The sequence below is a fragment of the Xiphias gladius genome, chromosome 18 (assembly GCF_016859285.1).
Source record: "Xiphias gladius isolate SHS-SW01 ecotype Sanya breed wild chromosome 18, ASM1685928v1, whole genome shotgun sequence".
NCBI classification, from domain to species: domain Eukaryota; kingdom Metazoa; phylum Chordata; class Actinopteri; order Istiophoriformes; family Xiphiidae; genus Xiphias; species Xiphias gladius.
This window is the reverse complement of record NC_053417.1, coordinates 16,292,097-16,313,181: the sequence shown is the minus strand read 5'-3', so window position 1 is coordinate 16,313,181 and position 21,085 is coordinate 16,292,097. Positions and strand designations below refer to the sequence as shown.

The 21,085-nt window shown below is 40.2% G+C and overlaps 1 protein-coding gene across 1 annotated transcript; it reads left to right on the top strand.

Annotated features, from left to right (window-relative positions):
• The first annotated feature begins 4,835 nt into the window (after positions 1-4,835).
• LOC120803494 (plakophilin-1) lies at positions 4,836-21,025 on the top strand. The gene is made up of 15 exons (XM_040151992.1): positions 4,836-5,130; positions 7,964-8,079; positions 12,539-12,730; positions 12,870-13,066; positions 13,210-13,351; positions 13,661-13,868; positions 14,938-15,106; positions 15,881-15,998; positions 17,235-17,402; positions 17,497-17,673; positions 17,991-18,144; positions 18,242-18,428; positions 19,253-19,337; positions 19,890-19,999; positions 20,179-21,025. The coding sequence occupies exons 1-14, from the start codon at positions 4,947-4,949 to the stop codon at positions 19,962-19,964; spliced, it is 2,172 nt and encodes a 723-aa protein (XP_040007926.1). The 5' UTR covers positions 4,836-4,946; the 3' UTR covers positions 19,965-19,999; positions 20,179-21,025.
• Positions 21,026-21,085: the final 60 nt, after the last annotated feature.

Genomic DNA, 21,085 nt, shown 5'->3' with positions numbered 1-21,085 from the left:
GTTCATAGACATGATACTGTTTTTACTCTGACTGTGTGGGCTTGCTGCAGTATTTCTACCTCCACGTGAGTTGGGATAAGAATGTGCTTTGGTTCAAAGCCTTAACCTGAGGAGCACTGATGTATAGGATGTGTACACTACACTTGTAATGGTACTGTTTTATAAGCCAAAACAAGGTAAATTGTTTCATTTTTTGTATTTCACCAGCACAGCTAGAAGTGTTACACTAAACATCATAAATGATGGGTGTTTCAGTTTTTTCTTTTTTGATTTATGCAAAATGATGTATGGTACAGACCACACTAAGGTCACCCAGAGTGCACTGGGGTAGATTTTTTTGCCTGATAACACTAAGAAACTGTTCAACTGACACTTGCTTTTTTTTTTCTTTCTTTTGTTCTATGTAATGTTTTTGATTTCTGGTACACATGGCTACCAGCATTTTTTTTTTAATCATTATTATTATAGTAAATCCTATTTTACGCAAACGCGCACTCCTGGCCGGATCATTTTTAACCATGTGGAAGGTAACGATGATTTGTTTTGTGACTTTGTATCATGGAAGAAAGAGCCGACTGGTTCAGTTTTAAATAAGATCTTCATTTAATATTCACTGTGTGGTCAGCCAGAAGTGTTTTGTTTTATTATTTCTTTCCTGTCTGTGTACTCTGGTTGGCTGTGCCTCATCACTCCTTTGGTCAAGTCTGCTCGGTGAATTAAATCTGTGCCTTTATGTTGTACCAATAAAATCAGATGGTGTTTGCAGAATCATGTACTCTTTAGAGTCTTAATAGTAATAGTTTGACAGCTGCTTGAAAGAGGAAACAATCATTAATAAAATCTAAAATTCCTCTAAATTTTAACCTATAATACCCTAGTTCGGTGAAATTCCATATGCGGTACCAATGGGGGCTGGATATCCAACCTCAGTACTGTGCAAGTACCAATTCATATGTATCATAAAATATTGATCTGTCAGGTAATCAAAGTCGTCACAAATGCTTAACCGCATTCTTAATCTTTTTATTTTATTAGGATATTTAATCACATTTTCTTATGTAATTCATAACTCTGCTAGATTAAGACTTTTATTTTTGCAAAATTCTTGTACAGGTACTTGTGTGATGACAACATTTAACACTGATGCATTGAGAGACATTTTGTTAACTCAAGGGAAAGAAAATCTCAAAATAAGGTATGAAAGTGTCATTTTTGTACCTATTACAATATAATTTTAGCACTAGCATCATGAAAATATCCAGCCCCCATCCTAATTCCTAAACCTCCAGTGGGACCCCACTTCTGTGATCTCAGTTTAATTACCCTCAAGTTGTCATTGCCCTTCACCCACACTGTTAAAAAAGTTTTATACCACAGAGACTGCGGTTCTCGTTTGGCCTGCCAGATGGCGCCATTGCCTCAGTTTTACCACAATGTTGTAAGCTTGCATATGTCAGTATGGAGTTAGGTGTGATGTATCTAAACCCCTCTCATGCAGAGGCTTTACCCTCTCCACATACATAATGCCCCCGACCAGTCCGTGTTCCTCTTCTCTTACATGCTCGCGCTCACTCACATCATGTCTTCCCTTCACAGTTACATATCACATTTATATAACAGTCGTGTCTTCACAGATCTTAGTGTGTACTTATGAAATTATCTATGTTACAATAAATTACTCATTTTATGTGCTTGGTGGACTTTGCTAAGAGCACTTTTACCGAGGTTTGACTTCACAGACAGACATTCTAGCAGCAGTCCATATTGTCTACATCCAGGCTACAAAAAGGGTAGTGACAATGCTCACTTCACTTGACCTTTTGCTTTGAGGTATTTTTTGGCAAAGTGAGAACAATTTCTCCTTACAACAACAATGAGCACTTGTCCACTTGTTGGTGTTCACCGTTACACATAACTGCAGAAAATGTGACAAAGCTTCAGATTGACATTTGCCTTCCTGCAGATGTTCTTATTGTCATGGTTAACCATTCAGGCGCACACTCTCCTTTGGCTCTTTTGTTCGCAGACATTAGTCAGAATGTTATCTGTCTGTGAAGGCTCTATTTACCAATGCCATACTGCCAAAACTGCAAGTGGTAAACAATGACACGCACACAAAGCCGTCGGGCAGGGTGTCGTACCTTACCACTTCAGTCGGCCAACCCAGTACAAGAATATAGCTGACAGATAACAGCTTACTCATTGCCGTATCTCACCTAAAATCAGTAATCTACTACATCCCATTTTCCTTGTTCTGGTCTTCAGCTATTAAATCTAGTCAAACAATACGGCTTTGCCCAGAGGCAAAAATATCACCTACTTGGATAGATTCACACTATCAGTAAGAATCAGAGATTTTTAAAAACATATCTCTGACTCCTGTTTCTCCGTCTCTCTCAGATAAAAACTCTGGTAGGGATGTGCAAAGACGGGCTAAGTTTATCTGCACCACCTGTGACTTACTGTACATTGTCATAAACACACACACACACACACACATACACATGTATGACAGGGACATTACCCACATGACTTTTGTTATCTTGGCAGAACTGAGGTGCAGGGTGTGGTGGGAAAAAATCACCTGCAGAAACGTATTCAAAACAATCCGGTTATGCAGAGTGTATGTGCTCATATTATCGTCTCCTTTTTTCCCTCTCTCTATCCTCCTGGTCTTTCTTAAATCTCGTTTATCCCTTTCGTTCTATTCCTGATTCCTCCCTTTTTCTTTGCTCCCTTCTCAGGTCAACTTATGCTTGCCCATGCCCTGACCTCTGTCCTCAACAATCAATCAGATCGTAAAAAAAATTAGTTTTCCATACTAATAGATGGAAACGATGGAATAGATGGAAAAAAAAAAGATAATGATAGACAAAACCATAAATGTTTATTTGTGTATGGATTTGTATTTATGTACATGGGTGCATGTATATGGTATGGATCTATGTGCATGCAGATGTACGTGTAGATGTGCTCATGTTGGTGTGTCTTTTTTCTTTTTTAATTGTTTTTTGCATTTTTTTTGTATGAGTATCTTATTAAAGTATTTTTGTTTATATAGCAAAATCATAAAATCACAAATCCTTAAAAAGTTATAAATTTAAAAAAAAAAATTTTATATAATTTTGATAATACATCTATAAAGTCCCAATTAACTATTCAATAAATAGTAATAAAACCGTTCTGCAATTATTTATAACTTATCAGAAAGTTGTACCCAGCATTTTAATGTTGTAGCTGGTTGAAGTGAAGCTAAATTTAACTACAGTGTACAGTGTTTACTTTACTTAAGTAAAAATAGCAATACTGCAACATAAAAGTCCTGCAATGTAAAGTAGCCTACAGTATCAAAAATGAAAGTACTCTTAATGCAGAAAAATGGCCCGTGTGATGGGTACACTATTATATACAGCTGTACGCAAAAGTTTGGACACCCCTGGGCAAATCACATATTTTGCTGATTTTTTTTTTTTTTTTTTAATGAAAAGAAGGTCCCTACAGCAACCAGACATTAAAAATGAGCCTTTCTTCAAATGATAATGGACTCTTATACAAAAAAAAAGAAAAAATTAAACTAATTGTGGCTGGATCAAACGTTTGGGCACCCTACTAAGTCAGTATTTAGTAAACCCTCCTTTTGCAGATGTCACAGTTTGCAAATGCTTTTTGGAGCAGCTGAGTCTTTCCCTTCTTGATTAAGGAATTTTCACTCACTTTTCTTGCAGATCACCTCAAGCTCTGAGATGTTTCTAGTTCCGTCTTGAACACCCAGCATGTTTAAGACCTACCCATAGATTTTTTTTCAATAATGTTCAAATCGGGGGCCTGTGGGGACCGTTCCAGAAGCTTCAGCTTGTGTTTCTTGAAGTAGTTCGTGGTGGATTTTGAGGGTCTGCTTTGGATCATTGTCCTGTTGTAGAAGCCAGCCTCTTTTCAGTTTCACTTTTTTGACTGACTACAGGACATTTGGATCCAGACTTTGTTGATATTTATTGGAATCCATTCTTCCCTCTGTCTCTACATTTCCTGTGTCACTGGCTGTCAAACAACCTAAAAGTGGATATTTCCATCCAGATTGCAAAGTGTTGCAATGCTGCTCCTTTTTTTTTTCTCCAAACGCACCTTTGACGATCGTGGCCAGAGAGCTCATTTGTAACTTCATCTGTCCACAGAACGTCTTTCCAGAGTTCAGTTCACTTCAATTCAATTTTATTGATATAGAGCCAAATCATACCAGACGTTAGCTCGGGGCACTTTTCATGGAGAGCAGGTCTAGACAGTCCCCTTTGTAATTATATTTTCAGAGACCCAACGTTCCCCCATGAGCAAGCACTTGGCGACAGCGGCATGGAGAAACGTCCTTTTAACAGGTAGAAACCTTGGACAGAACCCGGCTCATGGCGGGCGGCCGTCTGCCTCGACCGGCTGGGTTGAGAGAGAAGGAGACATTTCACTATGACACAAGAGTAAATGCTGGTTGCTGAGGGCTGCGGGGACCCCGGCATTCTCCCTCCCTTCACAGCAAAAAAAAAAAAAAGCTGCTTGTGCTAATCCTCATTTGTCTCACAGTCGCGCAGATATCACACACGTTCCGCCGCGGCCCCTCCTTTCACACCGTACCTGCATGTGAACCCTCCTGGTCCCACCTCGACGGGGCGCGGTCCCGGTGGGTGGAGTTCAACGCCCCAGCTCTGGGAACACTAAGCCTACGTACATACTTGGCAGATTCGCAACGTCCACTTCGCTGAGTCCGGCCACCGCTCATCTCCTCCGGGCCTGCACTTTGTGTGTGTGTGTGTGTGTGTGTGTTTTTTTTTTTTTTCTTTTTTCTTTGCTTTTTGTTTTTGCTTTTCGTTTTTTTTTTTGTTTTGTTCTATTCGCTTGGTTCCGTCTTTAGAAACCGATTGAATCGATCCGTTCGCGGGAAAAGGCACCGATCCTGGAAGATGATGGCACCGGAGCCGCTGCGATCGGCGATGACCATCGGGGGCGCGGAGGACACGTCGCTCGCGCTCCCCTCCGACGACAAGCTGCGCTCGGGGCAGCAGCGCGTGCTGGATCAGGTGCACACCATCAAGAGGAGCAAGTCCAAACCCGGGAACAACGGCTCCCTGTCTCCATCGCCTACAAGTATGGAATAAAATCCCTTTAAAACCACACCATGTTATGAATAATACCGAGTCATATCCTGTGTTGTAACCTCCTCATTTGCCATGACCCGCGGTGTTGTCTTTCATGCATCCTAACATAATCACGTTTATACTTGTTAACTAGCTAAGGCACCAACATTATACAACTGGTGTTTCCTGCGATCCGCGCGAGTCACTAAACTTCCCCAGAAGCAGTGGTTGCATCCTTCAAACGGGATGACCACGCTGTTTTCCTGTGCCGCGTCTTTGGCCAACAAATCTCTCAGGACCAGACCGTGAGGATAAACCGTTTCCAGTCCAAGCTCGTTTGGTGTGAGAGACTGACGACTTGGGAAAAAAAAAAAAAAAAAAAGGGTAACAGCTGGGGAGTCGCATTTTTTTATTTCTCCCCTGCTGCTGAGCAACAAAGTGAGTTCTGTTGGTGTGAGCTCTGAGAAACAGCACTGGGAGAGACACGCAGCGTTGATCCTGTGCGGTTCAGGGCTGTTTCTCGCTGTGAGTTGGGAATAAAGCCCAGGGGCTGGCAAAAGCCCCAACACACACACACAGACACATTTTCACAGTTACAGTCTGTCCAAACAACCCTGGTATTTGGCAAAATTCTGAAACAAATAATGTATTTTTATCTTGTGAAATGTGTGCATGTCCCCCTGTTGAGTTGAGATGTAGTGCATGGTTGTTATAGGGCAATAGAGGAATTTATCAGTACTTAGTCACCTGCGAAGTAGGCTATCTGTATCTTACTTTCCTACTTTACTGTCTTACTGACCCTGAAAATGCTTAGAACTGATTGTGAAATTTGTGATATGCATGATAAGGACACCTCTGGTGGGTTTAAAACCTTCAACAAGTGATTGCAACTGATAGTACACACAGAAAACTGTAGCCCGTATGGGAGGCACACAGCCAAATCCGGTAACAACCAAGTGAAAAAAAACTTTACCTCAGACTCTGAAGGTTGTGCCTGAAGAATAAATGTTTATCGTCTCTGCTCCACTCCATGAATAGCTTCAAAATGAACTCTTTACAATGAAAATTGAAATTGGTTTCTCCCTTTAAGTCCCTATCTGTTATTCTGTCCTTTGTTCTAAAAAAAAAAAAAAAAAGCTTAAGAGCTGTCCGGGAATACTTTGCTCAGGGAAATTTCTAGAAAACAAACAGCAGTACATAGACACTGAATAATAAGAAACACAGCCACAAGGTTAGAGTTGCACACACCCCTGAGATTATCCAGGTACCCGTAGCTTTAATACTGGGGCAAAAAAATGATCAGCGGAACATTATTCAGAGTTTGAGACTCATACAGTCATATTAAAGTAATTATTCTGTTCGAAAAAATCTGTTTTACTTATGTTGTGTAGTGACAAAGATGATAACGTCAGACATTAGTTGGACACTCGCCACTGTGGATTTTCCTGTTAAGGGCCAGGACCAAGGGGCAGGTCCAACAAATTACAAAAAGGCATATTCTCTCACTTATCCTTAGTGCTGTCATGACATGCAGACAGTTCTGGTTCTATGCGCTGAGGCTATGAGACATATCGCCCTCTGACGTTTCTGCTGCTGCCCCAACACAATGGAGCTGATTGCATTTTTGTTTGTGGACTGCCGTAATCCTGAAATGGTGAGGTCTCAGGGCGAGCCTCACATTCACATGAATCATCCAACAAGACAGACAGTGGCAGAGGTGCTAAACCATGCTCCTACGTAGTGGCTGGATTTTCCTCAGCTCACAACACAGTATACATACATTTGATCAAACATGTTACGGATTAAAACAATTTAATTTAATTAATTTAATTATAATTAATTAATTTAAATCAGTCCACCAGTAAATGGATCCAGTTGAACAGTGTATCGACGAAGAAACACTCATGCACACTATCAGATTAAGGTGCACCTTTGGGCTCAGATTTACCAAGGCCAAAACAAAGCCACCAAAGTAAAAATACAGAAGTGGCGAGTGAAAAATGGAGAACAAAATTGTAAATCACATTGCAAATTGAAAAAATCCACCTTTTAAATTTCTTTTATATACCTCTTAAACATATCTGTGGATTCGGCTCTTTATTTCCCTTTCTTAAAATGTAGTGTAGTAATTCCCAGATTTTTTTAATTTAGCTACTGAATATTTGAAATGAATCTGATATAGTTTAATAAGTTGTTTGTATATCCTTTTTAAGTTTGATTTATGTATTAGTGCATTACTTTATTCATCTGTAGTCTTCAAACCCCTCTTTTAATTGTCCGATGTCAGTTAACGGATTGCGTCTATAAGAGATTGTAAGGCCAGGGAAGCAGGGAAGCAGACGCTAGATGCTTATCGAGTGACACACACCTGAGTCAGTCTGACACCTCTGTAACTGATGATCAGCCATGTTGGGTGTGAAATTAGGGTTGGGATTTTACTAAATGTAATTAAGTTAAAAACTTTTGTAAAGGGAGTATTCAACAGTAGTGCAAGTCTTTGTGAAGCAGAAATCACCACACACACGTGGACGGATATTTTATATGAATAACAACATACCTCTCATAATAATGAAAAGGAAAAGTCAAAACACACATTGTTGAAATGATCAGTGTGATGGAAACCTGATGGAAACATAAAGACACCAATTTCCTACAACATCCTCGTGCTGCCTTGCCAGCATGTTTGATGCTTACTGGAGGTTTGATTATCACCTTTACATTTATCCAAATAGGTGTGTTTCAGTTTGCTGGTCATTTGTCAATCTACCCTTAGTAATGTCTGTAGGATTAAAAAAAAAAAGTCATCACTGGATCAGTTTTTGTCACGTCTCCTCTTTTAACAGGCCCGACTCCACAGACAACATATGTCCAGTTCGGACAGTTCAAGTTTGCTCCATCCAAAGCAAACGGCACCTTCAGCCGCAGCAGCTCCACTATGTCAGCAGGCTACTACAAAGCGGTAATTGTTTTTCTTATGTAACAATTCCATGTCTTGTTGTAGAGATAATCAGAGCACAAACCTTTTCAAAGCCTCTGGATTAAAGGACCATATCTGTGGGTTTGTTTTTTTACCATAATTATTGGTACTTTACATTACTGCTCCGGCTGTTTGTTTCAGTTCATTTTTTAGATTATGAAATGAAACATGCTTGCAGTAATCCATCACTTTAAATAGGCCATAAGTATGATATACCTGCATTCGTTTTTGTCCATAAAAAAGTTGAGTGTGTTGTGTGGTAATACAGATTAAGCTTCTTTAAGGAACCTAACAACTGCATTACCATGCGAAGATAACACAATTTAGACAACAATAAAATAATGAAAAATATTAATTGCATAGAAGTAAAGAAGAGTTTAAAGGAATAATTTGTTGTTTTTGTTGTTAGCTTACCATTAAGACTGGAAAGGTAACAAAATCTGCCTACCATTACTTCTAAAACTCACTAATGAACACGGTACATCTTATTTTACTTAGTTACTTAGACAAGTTGTGGTTTTACAAGGAGTTACGTTATGTTACTATTTCTCGGTTGGGCACATTGACTTCAGGCAACCAGCGGCGAGTCCAGGAAGCCAAGAAATAGTCTGGCACGTAACCTAGAGGTACCGGCAGGCAGATTTTGTTACTTCTGGACAGAGCCAGACTAGCAGTTTGCTAAACTAAGCTAACTGGCTTCTGGCTCTGGCTTCATATTGTGTGGACATACACAAGAGCGGTATCAGTCCTCTCATCTAACTCTTGGCACAAAAGCAAATAAATGTAAGTGTAAATGTAAAACTATTCTTTCAAGAAAATCTAAAACACTGACATACGCTTTAAAAATGCATTGAAGAATATATCAATTTTTTTTTTTTTTGTAAATGGACTAAACCTTCAAAAAGAGATACACCCTGATGTCAAAAATGCCTTATAGCTCCCACACATGCCAAAATCTCCTCCCAGCTGACTTTCAATGTTTTGAAACTCAACTGTGAGCCGTTTGGTATTTTGAGGAGTGTATGAATAAGTTTAGAAGTCTGTGTTAATGCCAAATGGGTGGGTTCACTGGGTCTCTTTCTCTGTGCACTTCTGAGCACACACATACACACACACACACACACATTTACTTGAATTGAATATGTGTTTGCTCATATAACTTGTAACATGATTTTTCTCTCTGATTTCAATCAGATATTTTACTTTTTTTTTTTAATTAATAGATCTCTTGATGTGATAGATTTTCAAGAAAGCATTACAGGAAAATAAATGTGTAAAAACCTGTAGGTAGTATGCTGCTCTGTTTGAACCACCTGCCTGCTCTGAGCCAATTTCACATTTCACCTGAGATTCTGTAGCTCTGTCTCTCTTTCAGTTTGTTGATGTGGGCAACACAACTCGGGAGCTTCATGACAGAGCGCAGCGACGCTCAGTCTTATCTTTAAATCGTGTCAAAGGATTTCTTCTTCGTCTTTATTCAGCTGCTGAACTTCTGGCGATAGATCTTTCACTATGACATCAGGCCCCATCTGAGAGTGTGACTGCATTGCTCAGGCTGCGGCTGACAGGATTTTCAGAATAAAATGATGCCTCACATTAACAAACAAAGGCTGGACAAAGCTGCGGCTAATTTACCTTATAAGTAATGTTCATGTCCTAATGACCCATATGCAGTAATAACTCTGCTCTTGATCCACTCATGGAAAGGGGGAAAGATGGCATTAGATAGTAAATATCTCCCACTAATTTCAAAGAAGATTGATTACAGAATATTATTTCAGTTAACAGAACATACTTTTGTATCTCGCAACCAGGTGTGTGTGATTTCCTAATTTTTTGAGTGTCACTCTTAATTCCAGTCTTCTCACTAAGAGTCACGGTGAGTTCAGCTCATTTGCAGTACTGGACTAATCCAAATTCCACAGAGGAGTAAGGTTGACTTCATCAGTGTGGTTTTGTGTGTGTGTGTGTGTGTGTGTGTGTGTGTGTGTGTGTGTGTGTGTGTGTGTGTGTGCTTGTGTGTGTATGTGTGAATATGTAGCTCTGGGTTAGCCAGATCTGACCCACTGACAGTGAGTTGAGGCATTTCTAGTGTGTGTGGTGATGTGTTCTTGCTGATGAAAGTTCATAATCATATGAACAGCACTCTATACATCTCTGTCATGTGTGTGTTGATTCTGCCACTTCATCTAAATTCCACAGGCAAAATTAATACTTGATTTTCTCTGTAAAAGATGCACTGCAGAGTGAGTAACGACAAATCCTGTCTCGGTTCGTGGCAAGAGCACTGACATCTCTCACCACTTTTATATTTCAATATTGATGCACTGTGGCCACTTTATTAGGTGCACCTATACAAACACCTATCAATATGTTGTAGTCCAGTACAAGACCATCTTTACCTGTGACCCCAATAATAAATATATAATTGAATTAAGAAATTCCTGAGAACGTTACAAAAATCTGAACATTATAAACTTTACATTGTAAAAATGGAATTTATGGCAGAACCGTTGTATTAGACTGCACTAGAATGTACAATTGCATTTCACAGTAAGTTTAGTGGAAATCCAATTGATAAACTAGATCAAACAACTATAACTAGATGGAAATATCTGTTTTTGGATATGCTAGTCCATTATATACCTGAAAAATTGCCTGCAATGGACGAATACAACCGGGAATATCAAAGAGATATCTAACTTAGTATAAATGAGGTAGAACATGACTGACAGTGTATCTGACCAATAAAGCAGCAGAGCCACATCTCAACTTACAAACCAAATGTCAGAAACACAAACCAAACGGCAAGCAATCCAGTCACATTTTGCGGTGCTGCAGTTTTGGGTTGAAGACATTTCTTTTAACTGTAATAATGGTTTCCGTGCGGTGTCAGTGTGTCTCCTTCCTATTGCTTCACCATCACTTCGGCTATCGTCAGTCATGCTCTCAGTTACGATATCTACATTATTGATGGTGGTATTTTTTTGCGGTACACAAGTATACCCTGCTCTCCTTTGTGGTCCCATCAGAAAGTAATATCTTTTATTTATAACAAAATGTATGTTCTCTAATCAAACACAGAAGCGTCCTGCTGTTTGTCTGTGCTGCTTGTATTTTCTCTGCAGAATTTTCATCCTTTCATGTCCAGCCTCTGCTGTAAGAAAAGCCCCGGTGGCTCAGTCCATCTGTACCCTAATGAAGGGAGCATGCAGCACGTTGCGAGTAAAAATGCGGTCAATTCTTATCAAGCATGTTGTTGACAGATGTCTCCTCCATCATGCTTTTGCTGCCTGGTAGCAGGCCTGATGTATGGCTTGTAACTGAGCAACAAGTCCAGTTTGAAACAGGAAAGAGGGCTGTTACACGGACAGAAGACGGGGTAGTAATACTGTCTGTGTGTGTGTGTGTGTGTCTGTGTCACCCGCTTCCCCATTAGCCAATATCCGTTCCTGATAAATTCCACAAATCCCAATGTCAACATGTAAGCTACAATGATTAACCATGCGAAAACTGTTCTTGTGAGTGCTTAAGCTTTAATGTTTATGATTTTTGGGCGAGGAGAAAGGGAGAGCTTTTCCTTTCATTGTCTCACTGGTGCAGACTTCCCTCCTTACTAACGTTCAGTGTGTTCAAAGAGCAGTGGGAATGTTTTACTCTTTCATAACTCTCAGATTTTACTGTAATTATTCAAACAAACTGACAGGAGACAAAGGTTCAATAACGTGCTTAATCGTTGAAGGATTAGCAAGACATGTTCTGTCATTTTGCTCAGGATATGACAAGTTTCTTTATTCATTATTTTGTGATAATGCTTGAATAGTCTGTTGTGTGCAATCACACGCACACTAATCCAAAAAATATCCAAGCCAAAGTAAATGGATACAGTAACAATAGACAGTTACGGGTTATTAAGCTGTTCAGTGACATCAGGGTTGTGAACATTAATGGGTGCTGTGTTTGACTAGTACACACAAGGCTCCTCTATGAGAAACTTCTCAACTGCCCCAGCAGTGTTAAAATACACATAGATTGAGTTTGTCTCCAATGACAGATATTATGTTACTTTGGTTTAAGTGAGTGTTTGGTGCATTCTGCTGCCTTCACTGTGAAGTGATAAGGAAAAAAAGGAGGTATGCAGTCAGGTCAAATTCCTCTGCCTTGATTAACAGCGGATGTCTTTGAAAACTGCTCTCGTGGGTTACCAACTTTCTTTTTGTCTGACCTGGCCTGGTGCTACAGAGAAGCCCTAAGGTTATGCAGTGTTTTAACAGATAGGCTACAGTTAAGGTACAGTTTTCCATGACCGGTGTTATTCCATCTGACCTGGATAAAGTGCCTTGTAGGCCCTGCCATTTTAAAACCTACCATCCTCTGGAGCACCTCGAATGGAATGTTTTATGTAAGTAAATCTCCTGAGCCTCACATTCTTTCTTCTTAGATGAATCCTCAGAGGAGTCACACTCTATCCGCTAAAACCATTGGAGGAAAACATTACAGCACCTCAGGCACATGGGAACAGCAAATCAGTTCCTCCAAATGGCCCCAGAGTCCCAACAGGCTGAAACCCAGTCGCAGTGACCCTGCCTTGGTTCCTCCATTTTCTCCTGCCCCTGCACCTGCACCTGGGATGGTGATCATTTATTCTTATTCTCATTCCTGCAGTGTCACTAAAGTACCTTAACATGCTATGCAAAACATATGTGTATAAACATACGAACTGAAAGTACTCCACAGCACCAAATTAGCATTGTAAACTGCTCTTTATTTAGAGAGCCAAGGGGCAGACAGCCCAGAGCCAGCAAACCGTCCAGGGACGAGTAAATAGAAGCAGCATCTATTACATTACCAGCGGCACTCAGATGACCAACAGCCAGACACGCATCGTCCAGCCGCCCTCTGCCCAGTCCCACACTGATGGCAAGATGGGTACCATCAAAACATCTAAGATAGAGCTACAGCAAACGGCGTGAGTTCCCCTGGCTCCCGAGCTTTCAGATGTCGATCATTTTCTTTCAAAGGCATCAAAAACTATTTTCTAGATTAAATTAAATCCATGCTGTTTACTGAACTCGTGACATCAGTTTAATTAAGTATCTAATGTTTCTCCAGGGAGAACAGTGGGATAAACATGTCAGACCTGACCCTAAAGGAGGCTGTAGAGTACCTGTCTCATCATGATGAAAATTTCCAACAGTACGGAGCCACCTTCATCCAACACATCACCTTCAAAGAGGAGCGTGCCAAACAGGAGGTCTGAGCTCTCGCACACACACATGCTGTAAACGTCTCTTGTATAGACACACCCTGGAAACGTGCACACATGCACACACGGACTTTCACATTTGTGTGAGGATTGTCCTGTACTGTACAGATACAAGCAGAGTAAAGCTCTGTGTGGATTGTTGTGCAACCTGTCCTGGGGGAAGGAGAGGAGAAAGCATTTATCGTCGCACTTGGCTGCTAGTTATGGTTTCCAGGAAAAAAGTGTTGTCAATGTATTGCCACACCTAAAAAGTCTCAGATTTTCCTCACCCGCCCCCTCCACATTTCTGTGTCGCAGGTTTTCCAACTAGGGGGTATCCCTGATCTGGTGACCCTGCTGTGGAGCCCCAACCCTGGGGTGAACCAGGCTGCAGCTGGGGCTCTGAGGAACCTGGTGTTTAAAGACCAGAACAACAAGCTGGAGGTTCAACACTGTGGTGGTATCGCTAAGGCCCTGCAGCTACTAAAGGAGACAGATTCTACTGAGACTCAGAAACAAATCACGGGTGGGACATTTTATTGAGACAGGACCTCAACATATTAGGTGAAAGTGAGATTTAGCGGGGTTTTAATCCCGGGTTAAAACATCATCCCTAAACCTCCCAGGAAAAATCTCACATGTGCTTTACAACATGTTTTTTTTTTATTCTTACTGTTTTTTTAATAGTAACCTAAAGACTGCAAAAATAAATACACAGAATAAAATAACAGAACAAAGCAGGTCACCACGGGCAATACATAAGGTCATACACAACACAGGTCGGTTTACTTTGTGTTAAGGGTTACTTTCACAATTTTCACATGGAAAACAAGTATACACAAAAAAAAAGAAAAAAAGAAACAAAAAAATTAGGTCTTCCTGTTCTAGTCAGATTTACCTGTTCATCAATACAGGTCCTCTATATAGTTGTAAAAGAGAAAAATAAAATGATAGTAAAAATAGTAAAATGAAATACAAAGAAAAAGAAAATAATAAAGGGGAGTAAGATGTTAAAATAAGACCATTTCAAGTTTATCAGTTTCTTATAGTCCCCAGTAGGAATTCAAAGAAGAGAACTGATCTTGTAGGAATACCCAGTTTTCACATGTCCATTATATTTACAGTTCCTGCTTTTACTCAGTAGAGAAGGAAGAAATAAATGACGTAATAATAATAATAATGATACAGGCTAAAGACAGACTATATCACAGGAGGCCTGTGAGAACACTGAAAAATGGGGGTTGAGGTAAACCGCATATGTAAACAGTAGGAAAAACCAAGGTCTAATATTCCTCCTTCTTGTACCTTATCCATATCCATGTGCATTTTGTCCAGTATTTCATAAATTTATCCGTACTGAGTGTCAAAGACAAAGTCTGTTAATAGTATGAATTTCTTTTGCAATCACTTTCACTCTACTTTTGATGGAGGTTCTCTGACCATCCATTTCTTAGTCACAGCATGTTTTTAAGAGCATTCTCAAACACCAAGGGAAACTACATGATGCATGGATGAAATGACTCCTACTATAATCAGAAAGGCACAGGAGGATTTTTTTCAGTCGCTCGTAACTTCAGTCTTCTTGCAATATGTAGGCCTGCTATGGAACCTGTCGTCCGCCGATGAGCTGAAGGGAGAACTTACAGCAACAGTGCTGCCCGTCCTGACTGAGAATGTGGTGGTACCATTCACCTGCTGGTCAGACAAGAGCACCAACAACAACATACACCCTGATGTCTACTACAACGCCACAGGGTGCTTGCGGTGAGAACATGTCATTGAGATCAGTGCCTCCAGTGTGTACCTTTAAGTTATATTAGATAGAGCAACATTTTTTATGATGCCAGTGATCAACTATTTGCATTATTGATTAATAATTTAAGTCATTTTTTTAAGCAAAACTGCCAAACATTCTCAGGTCCGAGCTTCTCTGATGTGAGGATTTGCTTCCTTTCTCTGTTTTATGTCGTTGTAAATTGAATATCTTTAGGGTTTGAACTCTTGGTCGGACAAAATAAGACATTTGAAGACATCACCAGAGACACTGATGAATGCTTTTCAGTATTTTCGGTCATCTTACAGATGACATTATTAATCAGTTAATCAACAAAATGACTGTCAGATTAATTAATAATGAAAATAATCACTAGTTGCCGACCTAGTCAAAATATTGCTCTATTGAATTAAATGTATTGGTACCTATCAGTGCAGGGAGCAGCTCTTTCTTCTGATTTCTGCCTTCAGTTTGAGTCTTTTGATTCAGCACTGCAAAAGTCTCAAATGTGATATCCGTGCTATACTATACACTTCACCTCAATTGAAGCACCATATGCGTCTAATACACATATAATATTAATGTGTATTAACAACTAAACAACTAAAGCAGCTACCTAATACTGGCAATGAAAAATCATGCTTTGGAAACTTCTGTGCCTGATCTGCCCACAGTTCTGTGTCTGTTATTATGTTCTAGACATGTTAGTGTTTCCACGCAGATGGAAACACTAACATAAATGAATGACTGAATGATGTGTGTAGGAACCTGAGCTGTTCCCAGCAGAGTGGGAGGCATGCAATGCGAGACTGCTGTGGCCTCATCGACTCCCTCATGAGTTACGTCCAGTCCTGTGTGGCAGAGGGAAACCCTGATGACAAGGTACACCCCTGAGCCCACAGTTGCAGTACCTCTCTTATCCAAAAGAACCCTTTCCCATCCACTACTAATGTTTGTAAATGGAGACCATAACATTGTAGGGCTCTGCACTTCAGAAACTATATTCTTTTCTTGTCTTTTTTAACCCCTCCACTCCCCTGTATACCACCATCATCATCACTATCAGTTAAACTGACAATTAATAAATAGGTCAAACAACAGAAACTTAATCGGCAACTGTTTTTAAAAAATATTTGGCAAAAATGCCTAATATTTCGACTGTTGGTTGGAAAAAACAGGGCAGTTTGATGACCTCATCTTGGGCTTAAGGAAATTCGGACAGACATTTTTCACTATTTTTGGATATTTCATAGAACAGTTACTCAGTTAATTGAGGAATTAATCGTTGGTTGCACAGAGAGGAGCTGGCATTAATTACAGTATTGACATCTGTAAGTACAGTGCTTATGGAGATACTTGAAGTTACAACATCATTATTTTAACAGTTGCACCACTTGCCTTACAATCGTGGCTTATTTGTCCACGCATACAGTACAAATACAAATACACATACACATACATTCCCTTCAAATGGTTATTGTCGCGCTCACACATCTGTAAACACACACACACACACACCCACCCACGGATAAGTAGGTAAATACTGCAGGCGGAGCCAGCATGTGTATATATTTAGTGTGTGCTTATATGTGTACCTGCTCATTTGTGAAAAGTTTTGGGTGTGGATGTGTGCTTAACACCATGTCTGTGCTGGCACTGTTTACACAGGCTACTTTAATGAAGAGTATGACTGGTGTTGCATGGCAGTGTGTCGTCTGTGTGAGAGACTGAAACAGAATTAGATTTGTTTACTTTATGTCAGCTCTGCAAAGGTGAGATGTTAGCCTCTTGTGGTAAACTGTAACAGGAATCCACGTCGTTATGGAAGTTGTTATATTTAATGTATATGTGTAGCTTTGTCTCTGGGTTTTCATCATTTCATTGTGTTTCAATGGCTTTTTGAGTAAGGATAATTTTAGAGTTAATCGAGCCTCATTAACTAAACCTACCTCAGTTTCCTTAAACTCTTATATTTTTTTGTCAGCATGTTAATGTTTCTGTAGCGTTTCTAGAAAAGTTCATCCACTTCCTGTTAAATAAAAATACTAGCTGACACTTTCTTAAGACCTCGATGAATGTGTGCCTAATCAATAAGAGCCATGTCTGTCTCTCCTCTAGTCTGTGGAGAACTGTGCATGCATCCTCCATAACTTGACCTATCAACTGGAGACAGAGTCCCCTGAGTGCTTCATCAAGTACAATCCTCAGACAGAGGAGCAGTTTGGGAGTAAGAAAAGCCCCACAATTGGATGCTTCAGCCCCAAGAGCAGCAAGGCTCAAAAGCAGGTGGGCTCACCTCCATCTGTGTTTGTTGGCTAAATCATTACGAAGCCTTCAACCCAAGCCCCACTTCCATCTTCCTATCTTCCTCTCTCCTCAGTTTTCGTTTGACATGGAACAGGCAATGCCAGAGGAGAGTAACCCATCAGGTAAAAAGTTGTTGTGCCATCCCAAAGCTATGCAGACCTACCTGTCTCTGCTGGGCTCGTCTAAGAAAGATGCCACCCTGGAGGCCTGCTGTGGTGCCCTGCAGAACCTCACTGCCAGCAGGGGACTGGTGAGTGCAAAGAAGATGATTATTAGGCTTACCATTTGTGTGTGGGGTTAACGGACACTCGGGATTATCTCAGGTTGTTTTAGGAGAGGAGAAAAGCAATGGAGAAAGAGAGGTGGTAGGATTAATGACACAGCAGCAATGTAAACAATAAGAATGGGTGGAGGTTCTGAGGAACTGTGAAATAATTACAAAGTCAGCTGGGATGGATTTCACAACACAAATATGGGATAAATATGGACTGCTACAGTGAAATGGGAAATACAGCTGATGTTTTTTCCTCCTTCTTTCCCTCTGTGTTGTGCTGTTTTTTGTTTCAGGGCTCCGTTGCCATGAGTAAGATTCTGGTTCAGAAGTTGGGTGCTCCGCTGCACATTTCCCCTCTGTTGAGGTCATCTAACTCTAGCCTGCAAAAGACCGCCATGTTCCTGCTGAACAACATGTCTCGGACCAGCAGTTTGCAGACCTCCTTGGGTAAGAAGAAACATGAGGTGTTGAGAATGCCTGTCAGTTCTGTTGCAGGTACATAAATGTAGTTTCTGATTTACTGTCTCCTCTGTCTTCTCTGTAGCAAAGCAGGTTCTACCTGAGCTCACAAGCCTCCTGTCCTCTGGCCCCCGGGGGATGGGAAAATGTGACGACACTATAGCAACAGTTTGCAACACAGCATGGACTCTGATGCTGGCAGACATTGAGGTCGGCAAGAAAGTCATCAATAATGAACTGGTGACATCCCTGGCTGACCTCAGTGAGAACGGGTGAGTTTTTATTCTGTCTTCTGTGGTGTTTATCCATGCAGATAGTTTCGAGTTTTATCTGTCTACGTTTTGACATCTGTCTGAGATTTTTTTTTTATTCCACCATAATACAAAGTCGACTAATGTAATCTTGTTTGTGGTGCTAACAGCACCGACAAAAATAAACATTTAAAACATCAACAGCGACACCTCAAACAATCATCCTGTTACTCTGGATAATTCAAAGTCACTGTCAATAATTACAAAAGAGATGTTGCTGTCGGATCTTTAAAATATACTTTTCACTGCTCTGAACATTACAAACTAAATTACATTCAGCTCCGCTGTATTGTACTTTTCCCCAACACTTAGTTTTGGTTTTATTCAACCTATCTCCATGGCAAGATGCCGCTGAGGATAATTTAGAAAACGCATTTCTATTTTATAACTTACGTGAACCATCCTATAAAGGAACTGTAAGCAACAAAAAAATCTTCACAAAATGCCGATGTAGTAAAGTAAACAGACTACGCATCCTTCCATATTTTACAGTCAATATATATAAAGTAACTTTCTACCATCACTGCTGCAGTTGCTATTGCAGTTTATTTTCAAAGGGTTATTTTAGCATAAATGAAACCTCTCAGTCAACTTTTGCGTTCTGCAATCAAAGTATCTAAAATGCCAGTGATATCATCAGTACCTTAATTGCTCCTTCTCCTCGCAATCCTTTCTTGTTTGTCGATGGTTGCCATATTTTTTTCATCTGCTCTTGTTTTCCTGTTGTCTTAGCTTGTGCTTCTTAACTGTGCTCTTTCTTAATGTCCTCTGCCCTTCCGTCCTAGGTCTTTCCCCAAAGGCAGCAGGGCAGCCTCACTGCTGCTCTACAACTTATGGAATGAGAAGAATTTGCAAGGAGTTGTGAAAAAGGTAAATTAGACAGAAGTGAGTAAAAATCAAGGGAGACACACCACAGACCTATCGTGCTGTATTTGAGTGTCAGGTTAAAGCTTAGCACATGCTCGCATGGGCAGTGGGACGGCTCCACTGAAATGTGTGGGTGTTTATTATTACTCCTCTGACTTTCCTTTCCCTGCGACCACACCCAAGAGTTCAGTGAATTCAGAAACAGTCACACTGGAATCCTGGCAGACTGGTTTTCAGTGTTCGATGTCTATTATGGGAGGAGTGATACATGTTAATTGGAAGAGAGATGAAGAAGAGGCCAAGACAGTGATTAAGAGGTGCACAGGGTGGAGGACAGACAGAATACATGAAACATTGCCTTGAGATTTGTGTATGCCTTGTGAGTATGAGCAATTGTTCTTATCATATGAACATATTATAATTTAAGAAAGAAAAAAAGTGACAGAGAAGTACAGCTGGCTCACAATTAGTGCAAGGGTGTGTTGTGTGTGTTCGTGGGCTTGCATCTGTGGGACACCCTTCACGGATATCTCTTTAACTGGTTTTAATCCACAGCTGGGATTGGCCAAATCGGTTTTTGTCAATGACAACAGCACAGCAGTGCACAGGTCGGTGCAGATTATCGAGTGAGTGCGATGGAGGAGTGGCACCACGCAGCCTGAGAGGTATGATTTGTTTCTGGATGCTTGCAGCTGCATGTATTCAGGGTTTAAAGGCGCAGTGGGGCCAGAATGAGCAGAATTTGTATCAAAAGGATGAAAACTTTTTCTATGTGCCTCTTTTCTCCCAATTCCTCTTTTCTCTCTTCCTCTTTTCCTCCCTGTGCTTGTGTGTGTATTTGCAGATGGAAACCAGCATGTTTAGACACTGCTGTGGCCACACCCTTTGCTACGGGGAGAGGAGAATTCTTCATATAATAGCCTTGCCGAAAGATTCCTATCAATTACAAGTCAATCATATACTGTACATACTATATAGAAAATAGAGCTTTTCATTTCATGAGCAATCCTGTGGTGTTGTATGTATTTGATTTGCATATGTTTCTGTCTGTGTACATAAATGGGTGAGTTTGTTTTTGGTACGTTAAGTGTGCGTGTGCTGAAAGTGAGTTCTTACAGCCTGTGAGGCACGATACACCAGACAACATGGGCAGACAATGTTATCTGCAGTGACATTTTACTGAAGACATGCAGTGATTATTCAGATGGCATCGCCATCAAATGTCTCTCTGCAGAGGCTAAAAGATAAAACATCTATTGTGGCCTTTAGGAACGAGCATCTGGAAATAAAAGTAATAAGAAAAATATATGAAAACCTAAAAGCTTGCTGTGCTGGTATAAAGCAAAATAATTACATTTTTTAAATATCATTTTTTTGTTTGTTTTGTTTTATTTTTCCATTGTTTGCTTTTTCGAAGTTAATAGGTTAAATATGGTTTAATACGTTGTAATGTTGCACCCCCTAATGTTAAAGATTGTCAGATAAAACCAGATTAACAAAATGGCCATTTACACCTACAAGTGCCAGCGGGTAAAATTTACCCCTATAGAGAACACAGTCATATCACTACACCGCAGTGGAGCCTATTGTTTAGAAAAAGTGATCATTGTACATTTTTTCTGTTTAAAAATCTACCTTGATTTTTGGAATTTATTAGAATCGTTTATTTTCAATAAATATTTTCATTTGGACTTGTAAGCTTTTGTATGTGTAGTTGTTTGGATGCAAGCGTGTCCGAAAGGAACAAGCAG

Coding starts and splice junctions, on each gene's coding strand:
- LOC120803494 (XM_040151992.1), top strand. CDS start 4,947: ATGATGGCACCGGAGCCGCTGCGATCGGCGATGACCATCGGGGGCGCG. Junction 18,429..19,252: donor GCTGACCTCAGTGAGAACGG/GTGAGTTTTTAT, acceptor CTTCCGTCCTAG/GTCTTTCCCCAAAGGCAGCA. Junction 19,338..19,889: donor TGCAAGGAGTTGTGAAAAAG/GTAAATTAGACA, acceptor TTTAATCCACAG/CTGGGATTGGCCAAATCGGT.